General features: G+C 42.9%; 1 protein-coding gene and 1 non-coding gene across 4 annotated transcripts in view; both read left to right on the top strand.

Moving 5' to 3' along the window:
* The window catches only part of Nap1l4 (nucleosome assembly protein 1 like 4), a 32,706-nt gene that overhangs the window by 5,570 nt on the left and 13,197 nt on the right, over positions 1-13,939 (top strand). For 2 of the 3 annotated variants that reach the window (XM_050137111.1, XM_050137110.1), the window contains exons 2-9: positions 2,288-2,318; positions 3,866-3,924; positions 4,835-4,934; positions 7,405-7,546; positions 7,691-7,777; positions 9,513-9,644; positions 11,087-11,158; positions 12,964-13,103. In XM_050137111.1, the coding sequence (XP_049993068.1) occupies positions 2,305-2,318; positions 3,866-3,924; positions 4,835-4,934; positions 7,405-7,546; positions 7,691-7,777; positions 9,513-9,644; positions 11,087-11,158; positions 12,964-13,103 (746 nt within the window). In that variant the 5' untranslated portion in view covers positions 2,288-2,304. The remainder of the gene's footprint in view (positions 1-2,287; positions 2,319-3,865; positions 3,925-4,834; positions 4,935-7,404; positions 7,547-7,690; positions 7,778-9,512; positions 9,645-11,086; positions 11,159-12,963; positions 13,104-13,939) is intronic. The other variant, XM_050137112.1, reaches the window with a different exon arrangement.
* LOC126498964 (small nucleolar RNA SNORA54) lies at positions 11,777-11,903 on the top strand. Its single transcript, XR_007590941.1, has one exon. It is a non-coding gene; the product is annotated as a small nucleolar RNA SNORA54 (small nucleolar RNA).

The raw sequence follows: 13,939 nt of genomic DNA, 5'->3' as shown, positions 1-13,939 counted from the left end.
TCTGCCATCTTTCTTGCTGTGAACCAAGTTATTGTTCTTTAGGGTTCTTTATGTGTATGTACATAATGTGCATATGCAATATGTAGAGGTCTGATGACAACTCTTGGGAGTCTGTTCTCTCCTATCGGGTGGGGTACAGTAATCAAACTGAGATCATCAGTCTTGATGGCAAGTACATTTATCCACCGACCTTGACAAAAATACCTTTCTTTCAGAGTGAAGGTGTGGGAATTTAGAAATATAGTAAAGAATACAAATACGCGAGCGAAAATAATAAAACGCAGAAACATAGGATAGTATCGGGAGGGAATTTCAGTTGAGTACTGAAAATTCACCCATGTTTTATTTTTCAACAGCTTAACACACCCCTTATTTCAAAAGGTAGGAGCAGAGAAAAAGGACTGCATTACATACAAATTGAAAGTCATATGGGCTACATTCATCTAATGTCTTTGACTCAAGCCCTAGGCAAACCACTCCCTGGGTGGAATCCCAAGTTATTTCCATAAAGGGAACTAGAACTTAGTTGGATCCTTAGACTTTTGTTTTAGGTAGGAACCAACTACTTCACTAATTCAGGAGCAGGGGTCTGGCAACTAGCCTCACCTGTTGACAGGAGCCTTGCGAGAGCAGAACTCTGATTTATAACTAGGGTGGGACCTTTGAGTTAGAAGCACAATAATCTTGAATGAACTAAAAACTAGTCCCATATACTCTGACCTTTGGCCTCTTTGGGCCTCCACGTTGTGCATTTTATTTTGAGAGAGGGTTTCACTGGCCTGAACCTCAATTTGTAGATCAGGGTGTTGGTCCTTGAATACTTGACTTGTGCCTTCCAAACCCTGGGATTAAAGGCATGGGCCATCTGTACACATTTTATTTTGAAACAATAAAAACCTAATAGATGGAATTGAGTTAACTGTAAAACAGTTGTACATCACTTTTGTTGGAACCGTTTTTCTTTTCTTTTTTTAGATTTATTTATTATGTATTATGTATACAACATTCTGCCTCCATGTATGCCCACACGCCAGAGGAGGGCACCAGATCTCATTACATGGCTGTGAGCCACCATGTGGTTGCTGGGAATTGAACTCAGGACCTTTTGAAGAGCAGGTGGTGCTCTTAACTACTGAGCCATCTCTCCAGCCCCTGGAACCGTTTTTCTTAAGTCTCCTGTTTTCCTGCACCAGCACAGCTTTCAGAAAGTCCTGTGTGCACTGGACAAGTGGGAAGGGCTTTGTATGATGCCTCAACTCATCACACCTTTAAAGTAAAGAAGCCACCTTGAGATCAAGCATTCTTACACTGTAGTCATGTGGAGTGTCTCTCAGTGTTTTAAAGTGCAGAGGACATAAAAGATGAGGGCAGATGGAATTATCATTACTCTGAGTATTGAGAGACAGTTTAAACAACAGTGAATGATTTTGAATTGTTTGGGTTAGAGTTGCTATGTAGATCTGCTAGATTTATTGTAGATAGAAGGCAGGTTAGGGTTCTGGTTTTTTTTTTTTTTTTCCTGCAAATTCTGGTCACTTTAGTGTCAGTAAGAATGCCGTGGATCTAGCTTAGTTTGTAGTGTCCATGAAGCCCAGCACTGCATAAACTCAGCATGATGGTGCATGCTTGTAATCCTGGTTCAGGAGAGGTGGAATCAGAGGGACAGAAATTGTGTGGGAGGCCAGTCCCAGATACATGGGATGCTTTCTCAAAAATAAATAAACGATAACCCGCCGGGTGGTGGTGGCGCACCCCTTTAATCCCAGGGAGGCAGAGGCAGGCGGATCTCTGGGAGTTCGAGGCCAGCCTGGTCTACAAGAGCCAGTTCCGGAAGAGGCACCAAAGCTACAGAGAAACCCTGTCTCGATTAAAAAAAAAAAAAAAAAAAAAAAAAAACGATAAAATTTTTAAAGTGAAGCATGCAGGACATGAGACTTATTATTTAATTTTGTTTTTTAACATGGTCTTACTATGAAGCCCTGTCTCACCAAAAACTCTGCATGTAGATCAGGCTGGCCTCAGATTTAGAGATCTGCTTGCCTCTTGCCTCCCAGTTGTTGAGCTTAAAGACGTGCACAGTCTAGTGAAACCTAGATCTTTATAGTACCCATCTATTAGATTAGACACGCATGTGCTCAAATAACTTCAGGTCACATCTGGGGCATTTCGTTTCCTTCACCTGCAAAATGGTTTCAACGGCCACATCTGGTAGATTGCCATGATTAAATGGTGTTGGAAGAGTGATATGTTTTTTGGTGAATGTAACTGTTAACTTTCTCATTTTTAGGGGACAAAGACGTTCAGATGGCAGAAAACAGGTAAGCCAAAATGAACCTTGTTTATTGGGCTGTGTTGCTGTCCACTGACTGTAATTCAGAAACTAGAATTCAAAGTTAAAATAATTTAAATGTCAAGTGGTAATGGCCCATTCTCTCCCTTTTACTGGCTAAGAAATTGATGTCAGATACCAACCATCTCAGACGCTGGTATTTGGAGACCTTGTGCAGATATACTTCCTGTCGTCCTTGACTTTTAACTCCTACTTCCTCACCCTTGATGAAATCCTTGATAAAATCCTGTTGGCTACCTAGAGTGGCTTCAGGGATGGAAGGATTTTTTTTTTTTTTTGTGGGATGTTCAAGGTCAGTGTTAGTTGAGTGCCTGTGCCTATTTTAATTTTTTAGTTGACCTAAAAGATAATAGATTTCATCATAGCATTTTCATGCATGTTGTTTTATTTTGCTTATATTAGCTCTTGCAAAGACCTAGGTTTGGTTCCCAGAACTCACATTAGGCAGCTCATAAGCTCTAGTTCTAGGAATCTGAGGTCCTCTTCTGACTGGCCTCAACTTGCATTGCAGAAAACAGGTAAGCCAAAATGAACCTTGAAGCCAAAATGAACCTTGTTTATTGGGCTGTGTTGCTGTCCACTGTAATTCAGAAACTAGAATTCAAAGTTAAAATAATTTAAATGTCATACACCCACATATGGACATATGCATAAACATATTTTTTGTTCTTGCGTTTTATGTGGTTTTTAAGACAGGATCTCAATGTGTAGCCCTAGCTGGCTTAGAACTCTGTATGCTTCAGGGTGTGCAAAACTCTCAGAGATCCTCTTGCTTCGTTCCTAAGTACTAGGATTAAAGGTGTATATCACCACACATGGCACGGCACATAGAAGTTTTTCTTTTTCTTTCTTTTTCTTTTTTTTTTTAAACTCTTAAATACTAAAAATGAGATTAAAAAAACTTGTTACCACCCACGAAGCCAGGACTACTGATACTGAGTTAGACCCTGTCTCAAAACTAAAGTTAAATAAAAAGTTAAAAAAAAAAAAAAACAGTTGCAGATTAGTGCAGAACAGCCTGTGTGTTGGGAGGGGAGCTAGGTGGGTGCGATTTTTTTTTTTTTTATCTTTTTTTTTTCCTTCCAGACAGGGTTTCTCTGTTTCTGGCAGTTCTGGACCTTGGTCTGTAGGCCTCTAACTCACAGAGATCCGTCTGCCTCTGGAGTGTTGGAATTAAAGGTGTGCCACCACACCTTGCTGGCTATGATCTTTTTAGATGGGATTCTCCCTTAGATAACTCACCTTTGTCAGTGTTGTCTTTTTTTCCTCTTTGTTTGTTAGTTGTTGTGTCCCCGCCCCCGTGGGTCTCATTATGTAGCTCTAGCTCTCCTGATGAATCTGCCTCTTTCAAGTGCTGGGATTAAAGGCATGTACCACCATACCCAGTCAGTGTTATCTTCATCTGACCTGAAGTTCCTTGCTGCACAGATCCCTAGTACATTAGAAAATCACTAAATATGCCAGCTGATGCTGTCTTTAGGACTCTGTTTATAATACTTTGTAAACTTGTTTTAGTCTTTCAGATGGAAGCCCTGCAGATTCTGTGGAAGCTGCTAAAAATGCCAGTAGTACAGGTCAGTGCTATGGATAAAGCAGTGATTGAGGGTTTCCATCTGTGTCTGTGAGTCTCTTCCAGAACCACTTGTTACAATAACTATAGTAGCAGTAAAGGAGTTCTGTCTGTAGTGATTAGAAGTTCGGACGCCATGAAAGAGAACACCACGACCCTGCTCCTGTGCTGGCCTTTACATGATCTGGGCATCAGAATGTTAATCAGACTTGCACCTTCAACTTTCCTCTCCTGCTTATTTTGAAGCCAAATCTAGATGTGTCATTGTGTCAATAAATTCACACGAACTGTCTCTGCCCATGAGAAATCTGTATGTGATGGGTTAGCAAGGTGGCTCATCTTGTAGTATTGCTCTTTGTGCAGACCTGGCACCCTGAGTTTTAGTCTCAAGAATCCACTGTGGAAGGCAAGAACCAACTCCCAAAAGTGACCCTCTGACTTCCACACACAGGCTCTGGAGCATGTACACCTGTTCTCATGCACATTGCATGTCTGATTGAACACATACACATAATGATGATAAAATGAAAAAAACTGTATCTGAGCTGGGAGTGGGGACTGTGTAGTCTTGGCTGTCCTGGAACTCACTTTGTAGACCAGGCTGACTTCAAATTCAGAGATCCACCTGCCTCTCCCAAGTGCTGGGATTAAAGGCATATGCCACTACATCTGGCTGAGAATGTGTACTTCTAAAACACATTTGTGGTGGATTTAGCCCCAAGGCCTCATGTGCTTGGTAACCATTGAGTTATAGCCCTGGCTCTCTTGTGGTTTTTTTATTTTAAGATAAAGTCTTGTTTGGCATGGCATTTACCTGCTCGGCCTCTTGTGTAGGTAGGGTGACAAGCCTGAGATCCATGTTGGTGTTTGGGTTCTTGGCTGCTGAATAACTCTAGTGTCTTTTCAACTCATAGAAAAGCTCACAGACCAGGTGATGCAGAACCCACAAGTGCTGGCAGCTTTGCAGGAACGACTTGACAACGTCTCTCACACTCCTTCTAGCTACATAGAAACGTGAGTACATTGCCAGTGAGATGTCAAGCAACAGAACAAACATCTCCATGCCTTAGAGTAGGAACAAGTATGGTTTTCATTTCTCAGGATCAGCTAGCTCATCTTGTCTACTTGGTGATGCACAGTGCCACCTTGTGGATTGTAGAGAACTCAGCTAATAAGCTTGTGCTGGTAGAGTACTGGCTAACTGCTGGACACCTACACCTTTACTCTTGTTAGGAGGTCCATGTTGTGGCCTTGCTGTACAGTAGAAATGAGATGCCTACTCTGGGCAGCACTTCTAAGGGCTTTCCTGTCTGCCTTCTAGAAGAGATGAGCCATCTCAGATTCCAAGGCATAGTTGCTACAACTGGAGGAGACACTGCACATTTCTTTGTGTCCATTTAGAGGCCTTTCTGGCTTTAATTAGTGGATACAGGTTTTCTTTGTCCTGTTTTGCTTTTCTTATGCTGGGTTGAGTCCAGCCTCTAGTGCACAGGTACCTTATATGCAGTTGTTGTTTTGTAGAGTAGGTGTAGTGATGGTGTAGTCAAGGAGTTGAGAATGATACCTGGTTTTCTGGCTATTGTAAGTGTGCATATGGAGTGGCATTTGCTCACTAGGATGGAGCACAGAGTTGTGACAGCTTATGAGCACAGCCTCACATATGTGTTGGTTGGCCTTAAATGGTGTTTGGGCCAGCACTGGGTGCTTATATGGACTCTGCATTCAGATTTTCTGTGAACAAGTTTTAACCTGGGGGCACTATTTTGGGGGATTGTAAGTAATTTTATAAAGTTAAATTTTTTTTATTTGTTTATTTATTTATTGATTTTTTTGAGGCCTGATTTCTCTGTGTAGCCCTGGGTTTCCTCAAACTCACTCTAGACCAGACTGACCTCAGAACTTAAGAACTACCTGCCTTTGCCTCCTATGTGCTGGGATTAAAGGCATGTGCCACCACTGTCTGGCATGTTTTTTTCTTTTGATTTTAGGAGTGTTCATACAAACAAAAAATAAATTCTGGAACAGAGGTAAAGAAACTTTTAGCAGATGTGATCAGACGAAATTGTATGTGGGTGTCTGTAGACTTCTGTGTCCATGCAGTTTTAGACAGCCAAAATCAGGGCCCATGTGCCTGTCAGCTTGCCTGTGTCTGGTCCTTGTCTGTGATTTGGCTTTTGCTGTTTATTATTTCATCCTATTGTGTACATGGATGTAGAGTGGCGTGGCGGGCTACGTTCCCGCCCAGCTCCTGCACGGCTAGCTTATGCCTGAAATAACTACACGGAAACTGTATTCTTTTAAACACTGCCTGGCCCATTATTTCCAGCCTCTTATTGGTTAATTCTCATATCTCGATTAACCCATTTCTAATAATCTAGAGGACAGTTTGAAGGAGTCGATTTTCTCCTTCCATCTTGTGATTCTTAGGAACTTAACTCAGGTCATTCATTATGCTTGGCAGCAAGTGCCTTCACCCACTGCGCCATCTCTTTGGTGGGTTTTCTTTACTTTAAATTATGAATGCATATGTATGCACACACATTTGACTGCAGGTGCCCAGTGGAGGCTATAGGCATCAGATCTTCTGAGAGGTACAGTTTTAGGTGGGTAAGCCATTCAACATGGGTGCTAGGAATTGAACTCAGGTCTTCTGTAAAAGTAGCAAATACTCATAAGTAAGTGTTGAGCCATCTCTCCAGCCCCAGTCTTTGTTTCTTTTAGAGACAGAATGAATCTCTTGTAGCCCAGTTGAATTCACTAGTAGCCAAGCCTAGCCTTAAATAACTGACCTTCTACATCGACTTAAGATTAGAGGTGCATGATACCATGCCCAGCTCTCTTCTGTGTTTGTGTGTGTTTTCCTGGAAATTAAACAAGGACCTTCTGCATGTTAGGTTAGTGCTCTACCCGTAACTACACTCTTCCTCCTTGGTCTCTGTGTAGCCCAAAATAACCTTCTACTCCTGCTACTCTTACTGCTGTGGCCTTCTACATGGTGGGATTGCAAGTGTGCCCAGTTTCCTTTGGTCTGTTTTCATCACCAGTTAGGTTGGGACAAAAGAGCAGTTTTACAAACTGATTCCCTATTTCTGCTTTTGATATGAGATGACCCTGTTTTTCCATCTGGCAGTTTGTGTCTTTTCTGGCTTCCTTAGTCTCTCCTCCCCCCTCCCTCCTTCCTCCCCTTTCTCCCCCTTCCCTCTCTCTCTTTTCCCTCCCTCTTCCCCCCTCAATATCTCACAGGGTCTTTATATGTATCCCTGGCTGTCTTGGAACTTCTTAAATAGACCTGGCTGGCCTCGAGCTTACAGAGATCCACCTGCTTCTGCTGGAATTAAAGACGTATATCACCTGGTTTGACCGAGTGTTCTTTTCTCTAGGCTTGTTTGCATGTAGAGTTTTAGCAACTCTTTATAGTCAGGGTGTATGTTTATATGCTGGTTGTTTGCTGGCACTCAGTGCTTTATTTCCTGTTGTCTTGTAGTTTACCCAAAGCCGTCAAAAGGAGAATTAATGCTCTGAAGCAGCTCCAGGTGAGGTGTGCGCACATAGAAGCCAAGTTCTACGAGGAAGTTCATGACCTGGAGAGGAAGTATGCAGCCTTGTACCAACCTCTCTTTGACAAGGTGTGTACCATATGTGGTCGTTCCTGTGGTGTGAGGCACAGTACCACCCAGGGACTTTGTCTTTTCAGAGTCCTGTGTAAATATCTTAGCTTTTGAGTTTGCAGAGAGCCTAAAGTGCTGATGGACTCTTGGCTTTTAATGCAGAGAAGAGAATTCATCACTGGTGACGTGGAGCCCACGGATGCAGAGTCAGCATGGCACAGTGAGAATGAGGAAGAAGACAAGTTGGCTGTGAGTTTCTGTTGTGGAATGTTTAATCCTAGTTACTTTTGTGGTATTGGAAGGTGAACTCAAGGCCTTGTTCTTCTGCTCATTGTTTCTCTCAGCAAAGCTTTGTAGAGCAGTCCTGCAGTTGTTCCCTTCTTTTTCACTGGGTGCATGGTTCCTTGGTGACACTCTGACATCTGAGACAGTGCTGTTGGTTATCATAAGTGAGTTGTGGACCTTTCTCCGTGGTTAGGCAGGCAAAAATTGCTTGTAGTGAGCCAGACATGATTGAACATGCTTCTGATCCCAGCACTAGAGAGATAGGCAGATAAATATCTGAGTTCCAGGCCAGCCTAGCCTACATAGTGAGACCCTATCTCCAGAACAAAACTAACTGTAACACCAGTGAAAGTCTGAGCCCAGGGGAGGTAGAAGTTAGCATGGGTGAGAACTGTACATGTTCCCCCTTACTAAGGAGTAGGCACACGTGGAGGGGGACCATCTGGAGACTTGAGGCTGCTCAGCTTCACTCTGTCTCTAGACCAGCAGGTAGGTGAGTGACCAGCATCATAATGTTGTATTCATTTTCTATGACAGTCTCATTCAAATGCCATGTAAAGGTCCAGCATGGTGCAAAGTTAATTTTAACTTCTGTCCTGGTTTGTTTGCTTTTTTAAAGGTACTAGGGATGTAACCCAGAGGTTCATAAGCAAAAAGCAGGTTTCCCATATCTGAGTCACACCCTGTCAGTGTAATTTTGTGGTTAGATAATAGGTAGCTTTGGTTTAATGGAATTCTTTCTTAGGGATCTATTTGAAATATGTTTAATTTTTGTGGCTATATGGCTTTGTTTTTGTTTTGTTTTGTATCCCTGCCTGACATGGAACTCCATATCAAGCTGACCTCAAACTCAGAGATGGCATATGCTACCGCACTCAGCATAGCTGTGGTTCTGTATTAGTTTGCTCCCTATGACCCATGAAAAGCCCATTTTGGTGGTATAACAGTCTCTTCATTTTGCTCCATCATAGACTGGTTGTAACAAGCAATCAGAATTCACTTGGTTCAACTTCCTTTGATCGACTTTCTTCCTGAGGCTATGTTACAAACAAGTCTCTCTTCCCCGGTGCTATGTGTGGCCTTTGTGGTCACAGTGCTGGTGTTTGTCCAGTACTTATGTGCTCTTTCTCCTGGGAACTGCATGCCCAAATTACTGAATAATTTTCTGATTACAATGCTGCTGCAGCAGACAGGTTTTCTTGGGGTTTGTGACAGGATCTCATTATAAAGCCTTGGCTGACTGGAACTTGATCTGCAGACAAGGCTGCTCTCAAATTTATGGTAGTCCTCATGCCTCTGCCTCTCAGGTGCTGGGATAATAGGTGTGTACTACCACTCCTGGCTTGAACGAGGGCTTTCTCCACCCTTATAGTAATCATATGGATATGACTCCGTGTGTGTGTCTGCTCGAAGCTATTGTAGTGTTCACTGTATGATGACAGGAAGCTCACCAAGACAGACTGGACATTTTTTCACAAGTCTGGTGGCAATTTGCCACCTTTTCCGTTTCTCCCCTTGATAGGACATTTCATTGTGAAATTACATGTGAACATAGTGTCATGAATGAATGCCTTTTCCAACTCCGTCGTTTGGAGACACACAGAAGGAAAAGGAAATGTGTGATGGACCCTGAAATAATGTCTTTTTGTGTGTAAATTTGTGTTTTCAGTGACTTTTATGTTTTGACTCTGTTTTGTAGGGAGATATGAAGAATAAAGTAGTTATAGCTGAGAAAGAAGCAGCAACAGCAGAAGAGCTGACCCCCAAAGGCATCCCTGAGTTCTGGTTCACCATCTTCAGAAACGTAGATATGCTTAGTGAGCTGGTGCAGGTGAGGGGCTTCTGCTTGGTGGGTACAAGTGGGAAAAGATTGGGGTGATACACAACTCCTGCAGTATGTTGAGGGACTTGCCTTAGTATTACACACTGCTTACTTGGGTGCTGGGAGGTCCTTTTAGGAGGATGAAAAGTCTCCTCTTGGGGGCTGATCCCTAGGGGAGTGGTCTTTGCTGTAGGGACTGCATTTTCTTTTTGCAGTTCTTGGCAAGGCTGACAATTCTGTTCACACCAAGCTTGAGAGGCAGTCTCCTGCAAAGTCCAGCACTGCACCTAAGACCTTGTTGAGATTCTTCCTGTGTGAAAACAGGGAGCTGGGGGAGAGTCTCACCTCCATGTTGGTTCTCATTTGTGCTAGTTAGATGGGTGATAGGCTGCTAGGTGTTCAGATCTGGTGCGTAGTGTGAGGCGTTATCCAGTCCATGCTCCGTCTGTCAGCTTCAGAGATGTGACAGCTTTTGGTGTAGCCTGCTTCCAGAACTGTCTTTGGGTTTTTTTTTTCTTTTAAATAACTACTAAATGACCTCCTCTTGCTGGTTTGGTTTTACCTGTTATGTCAAAAGAACTTAAAATCAGGAAGGTAACCTTTAGTGGGCTTAATTCCTAGAGCTTTATTCAATGCCAATCTCAGAGTAAAAAATGAATAATCTAGGGGGCTGGAGAGATGGCTCAGGTTAAGAACATTGCCTGCTCTTCCAAAGGTCCTGAGTTCAATTCCCAGCAACCATATGGTGGCTCACAACCATCTGTAATGGAGTCTGGTGCCCTCTTGTGGCCTTCAGGCCTACACACAGACAGAATATTGTATACATAATAAATAAATATTTTAAAAAAAATGAATAATCTACACCTATCACAAGTGTGTGTCATTTTGAGGATCCATTCCTTTAGCTTCTTCTCGTGCTTTCACAGTGACTATTGCTTAGACTTTACTATACAGCACAGGTCTTTACAGTACAGGTGTAAGCAGTCTGGCTCCTGTATGTTAGGCTTCGACATAATCTGCGATCTTTATAGAAGTGGCATGAGATTTGGGGTATTTATTGTCACTAGTGGATATTATGCAGGAAGACCCACAACAAACTAAGCCATCTCTTTACCACCAAGCCTTTTGCCTTGTCATCTTAGATGCCAGAAATCTTGGTAACACTGTGCCAACGTTAGTGTCAAGTAATGGCAGGAGAACATGGGGCTTTCCTACAGCCAGCATTGGTGGTAGCAATGGTGCCATTCTAGAATCAGGTGGCAGCTGAGTCTTGACATGTTGTTACATGTTGTTACTGCCACCAGGGATACATAATGAACAGATTTGCATTGCTTTCTAGAAGTTAATACTGGACAAAGACAGAATTCCAATAGGACAATTGCCCATCATCTGGGACACTTACAACTATGACTGCCATGAATTGTGGTTGTTCAAGGTTCTCTCTCTTTTAGGAATATGATGAACCAATCTTGAAACACCTGCAAGATATTAAAGTCAAGTTTTCAGACCCTGGACAGCCTATGGTGAGTACTGACCAAGCTCCTTCTTGATTGGCTAAGGTGCAAAAAGGTGTGATTCTTGTCATTCAGAGTTGGCAGTCTTGAGCATGTGTGCTCATCAGACTTCTCTTGGTGCTACTGTTGGCAGTGTGAGCTGGACTTTTGGCTAATAACACAGACTATATCCTTTCCCAGGGACGAGGAGTCAGCTGGATACAGACTGGTGACTGCTGGCCTGTGGTTATGACCTAGTCAGGCTCCAATTTAGTTGCTAGATTTTCTTTGGTGGAGATGATCAGCACATCATACTTTTCCTAAGTGTCACATGGAGGTAGCAGGGTGTGGTGGCATGAGTTTATAATCCCGGAAGGGAGGTAGATTACTTGAATATGGTCAGGACTAGCCTGAATCACAGCAGTAAGATCCCTTTTTAAAAGAATAGGAAGAGTATAAACAAACATGAACAACAGTAGTACAGAAATCTAGATACTAAGGAGAGTGGGTTTAACCTAAAATAACCATTAGTAGATATGACTGAAAACTACTCTAACACGGCTTAAAATATGGGAGGTGTCTGGCCTCTGGGAAGATGGACTTAACCTAGAATGTGTGGGGGCTTGCTGAATCTGACCCTCTCCCCAGGAGCACTGTTCGTAACCTGTCAGTCTTGCTGTGGTTGGCGGGTTCCATTCCAGTGCTACAGGATTTCCAGTGACACATGACTGACTGGCTGGCTAGTGGCTTTCAGTTTCAGGTCTTGGAGACACACGTGCTATGAGGGGCTAAGCAAAGGATCTTGAGAGGTACCTAGATCTGTCCTTTCATCTCTACCCCAGGCCCTGGTATACAGATGGAGATAGGCCAATGTGGTAGGATTTCTTTATCCGCGGTCCTTCAGGGGCAGCCATGCACATCTATCTTTGCTTTGTGAGAGGTGACATTTGGCTGTCGTTCTGAAGATGGGGTCATGGGTAGTGGGAGCTTAGCATGCTTGTTGCCTCCCTTGGTCAAGGGCTGCCCTCTTACTCAAGTGGCTGGAGAAGGTCCCTTCCTACCCAAGGCTCTGACTGCAGCCTGAGCTCTTGTCTTTCCTGAATAGGCAGTGTTGAGGTTCCCTGTATTTTTTTTTTTTTTTTACTTTCAGTTCATCCAAATTCAATTGTTATACTTTTGCTTTCATGTAAATCTTTTTATTATTGTGAGATAGGGTCTTGTTGTGTAGCCTGGGCTAACCCAGAATATAGAGTAAGCTAGCTTCAAATTTGTGGCCCCCTCTTGCCTCTACTGCCCATGTCCTTGGGATTACAGGCATATGCCCAACCTTGATTGGCTAGTTTTCATTTGTTTGTCTTTTGTTGTTGTTGTTTTTTCCCAGACAAGGTTTCTCTGTGTAGCTTTGGAACCTGTCTTGGAACTCGCACGCTCTTTAGACCAAGCTGGACTTGAACTCAGATCTGCCTGTCTCTGCCTCCCGAGTGCTGGGATTAAAGATGTGTGCCACCACTCCCAGTTTTGCTTTTTTTTTTTTTTTTTTTTTTTACTTGTGAGTTGTCTTTTTTTTTTTTCTGCCATGTGGCTTTGGCATACCTATTTTTCTGCAAGTATTGTCTCCTGTGTGCTCTCTTGAGTACTGAGCAGCTTCAAGGGAGCAGTTGACTCTGTCCTCTCTCACCTCCTTCCGTGAAGGATCCTGCAGAGAGAGAGGGGGGGGGGGGAGAAGGGTGGGGCTGCCAGTGCCGATTTCAGTAGGAAGGTCTGTAGCCATGAGATGGTTCCTTAAGTTCTGTTTGCAGACATTAGGTAGTTCTGACTCTGCATCTTTGCTTCAGTCTTTTGTGCTAGAGTTTCACTTTGAACCCAACGACTACTTCACCAATCCTGTCCTGACGAAAACATACAAGATGAAATCAGAACCAGACAAGGCTGACCCGTTTTCTTTTGAAGGTCCTGAAATTGTGGACTGTGATGGGTAAGAACATGTCTTTTTAAAACAAAAGCAGTAATGCTTTTAGAATTTCAAAGTGAAGACTCAGGTGTAGGGGGTGCATATTCAAGGTCAGTCTAAGCTGTACAGCAAGATCTGTGTACAACAAAGAAAAAAGATAGAAAATAAGAATGATATTAAAAATTAAAAAGTCTTAGGGGTTGGAGAGATGACCATGCAATCAGGAGTTCAGACCTTAGTGCTCATATAACAGAAAAATTGCTGGGACTTGTGAGCTTCCAGCTTAGTCAAGATCCACATTCTAGGACACCCTGCTTCAAAGAGATTAAAGGCATATGCAATAATATATATATTATACACACACACATACATATATACTTAAAAAAGTTTGTCTTGATGTTCAGATGCACTTTCAGGCTTGTGCTCAGTTTCTGTTTGAAAGGGCCCAGTTGAATTCTCTAGACACCATGATTGAAGGGATTTTGTTGTTTACAAGGCAGGTTTTTCTCTGTAGCCTTTCTTGGCTGTCTAGAACTCACTCTGTAGACCAGGCTAGCTTCAACCCTCAGATTCACAGAGATCCTCTTGCTTCTGCCTCCCAAGTGCTGGGATTAAAGGTAGGTGCTGCCACTGCCAGACTTATTTGTTTATATTCTATGGCACTAGAGATTTAGCACAGGACTTTTACACGTAAGACCAATTGCTCTACCACTGGATTGTGCCCTCAGCCCCAAGTTTTAAGATTAATTTTTACTTTTACTTTGTGTGAGTGTTGTGTCTGCATGTGTATCTGTGTACTACATATGTGTCTTGCCCACAGAGGTCGGAAGAGGGCATCAGATGCTCTGAAATTGGAGTTA

This window comes from Alexandromys fortis, unplaced genomic scaffold, assembly GCF_014885135.2.
Source record: "Alexandromys fortis isolate MF-2015 unplaced genomic scaffold, M_Fortis_MF-2015_v1.1 scaffold_3, whole genome shotgun sequence".
NCBI lineage: Eukaryota > Metazoa > Chordata > Mammalia > Rodentia > Cricetidae > Alexandromys > Alexandromys fortis.
This window is presented reverse-complemented; position numbering and strand designations above follow the sequence as displayed.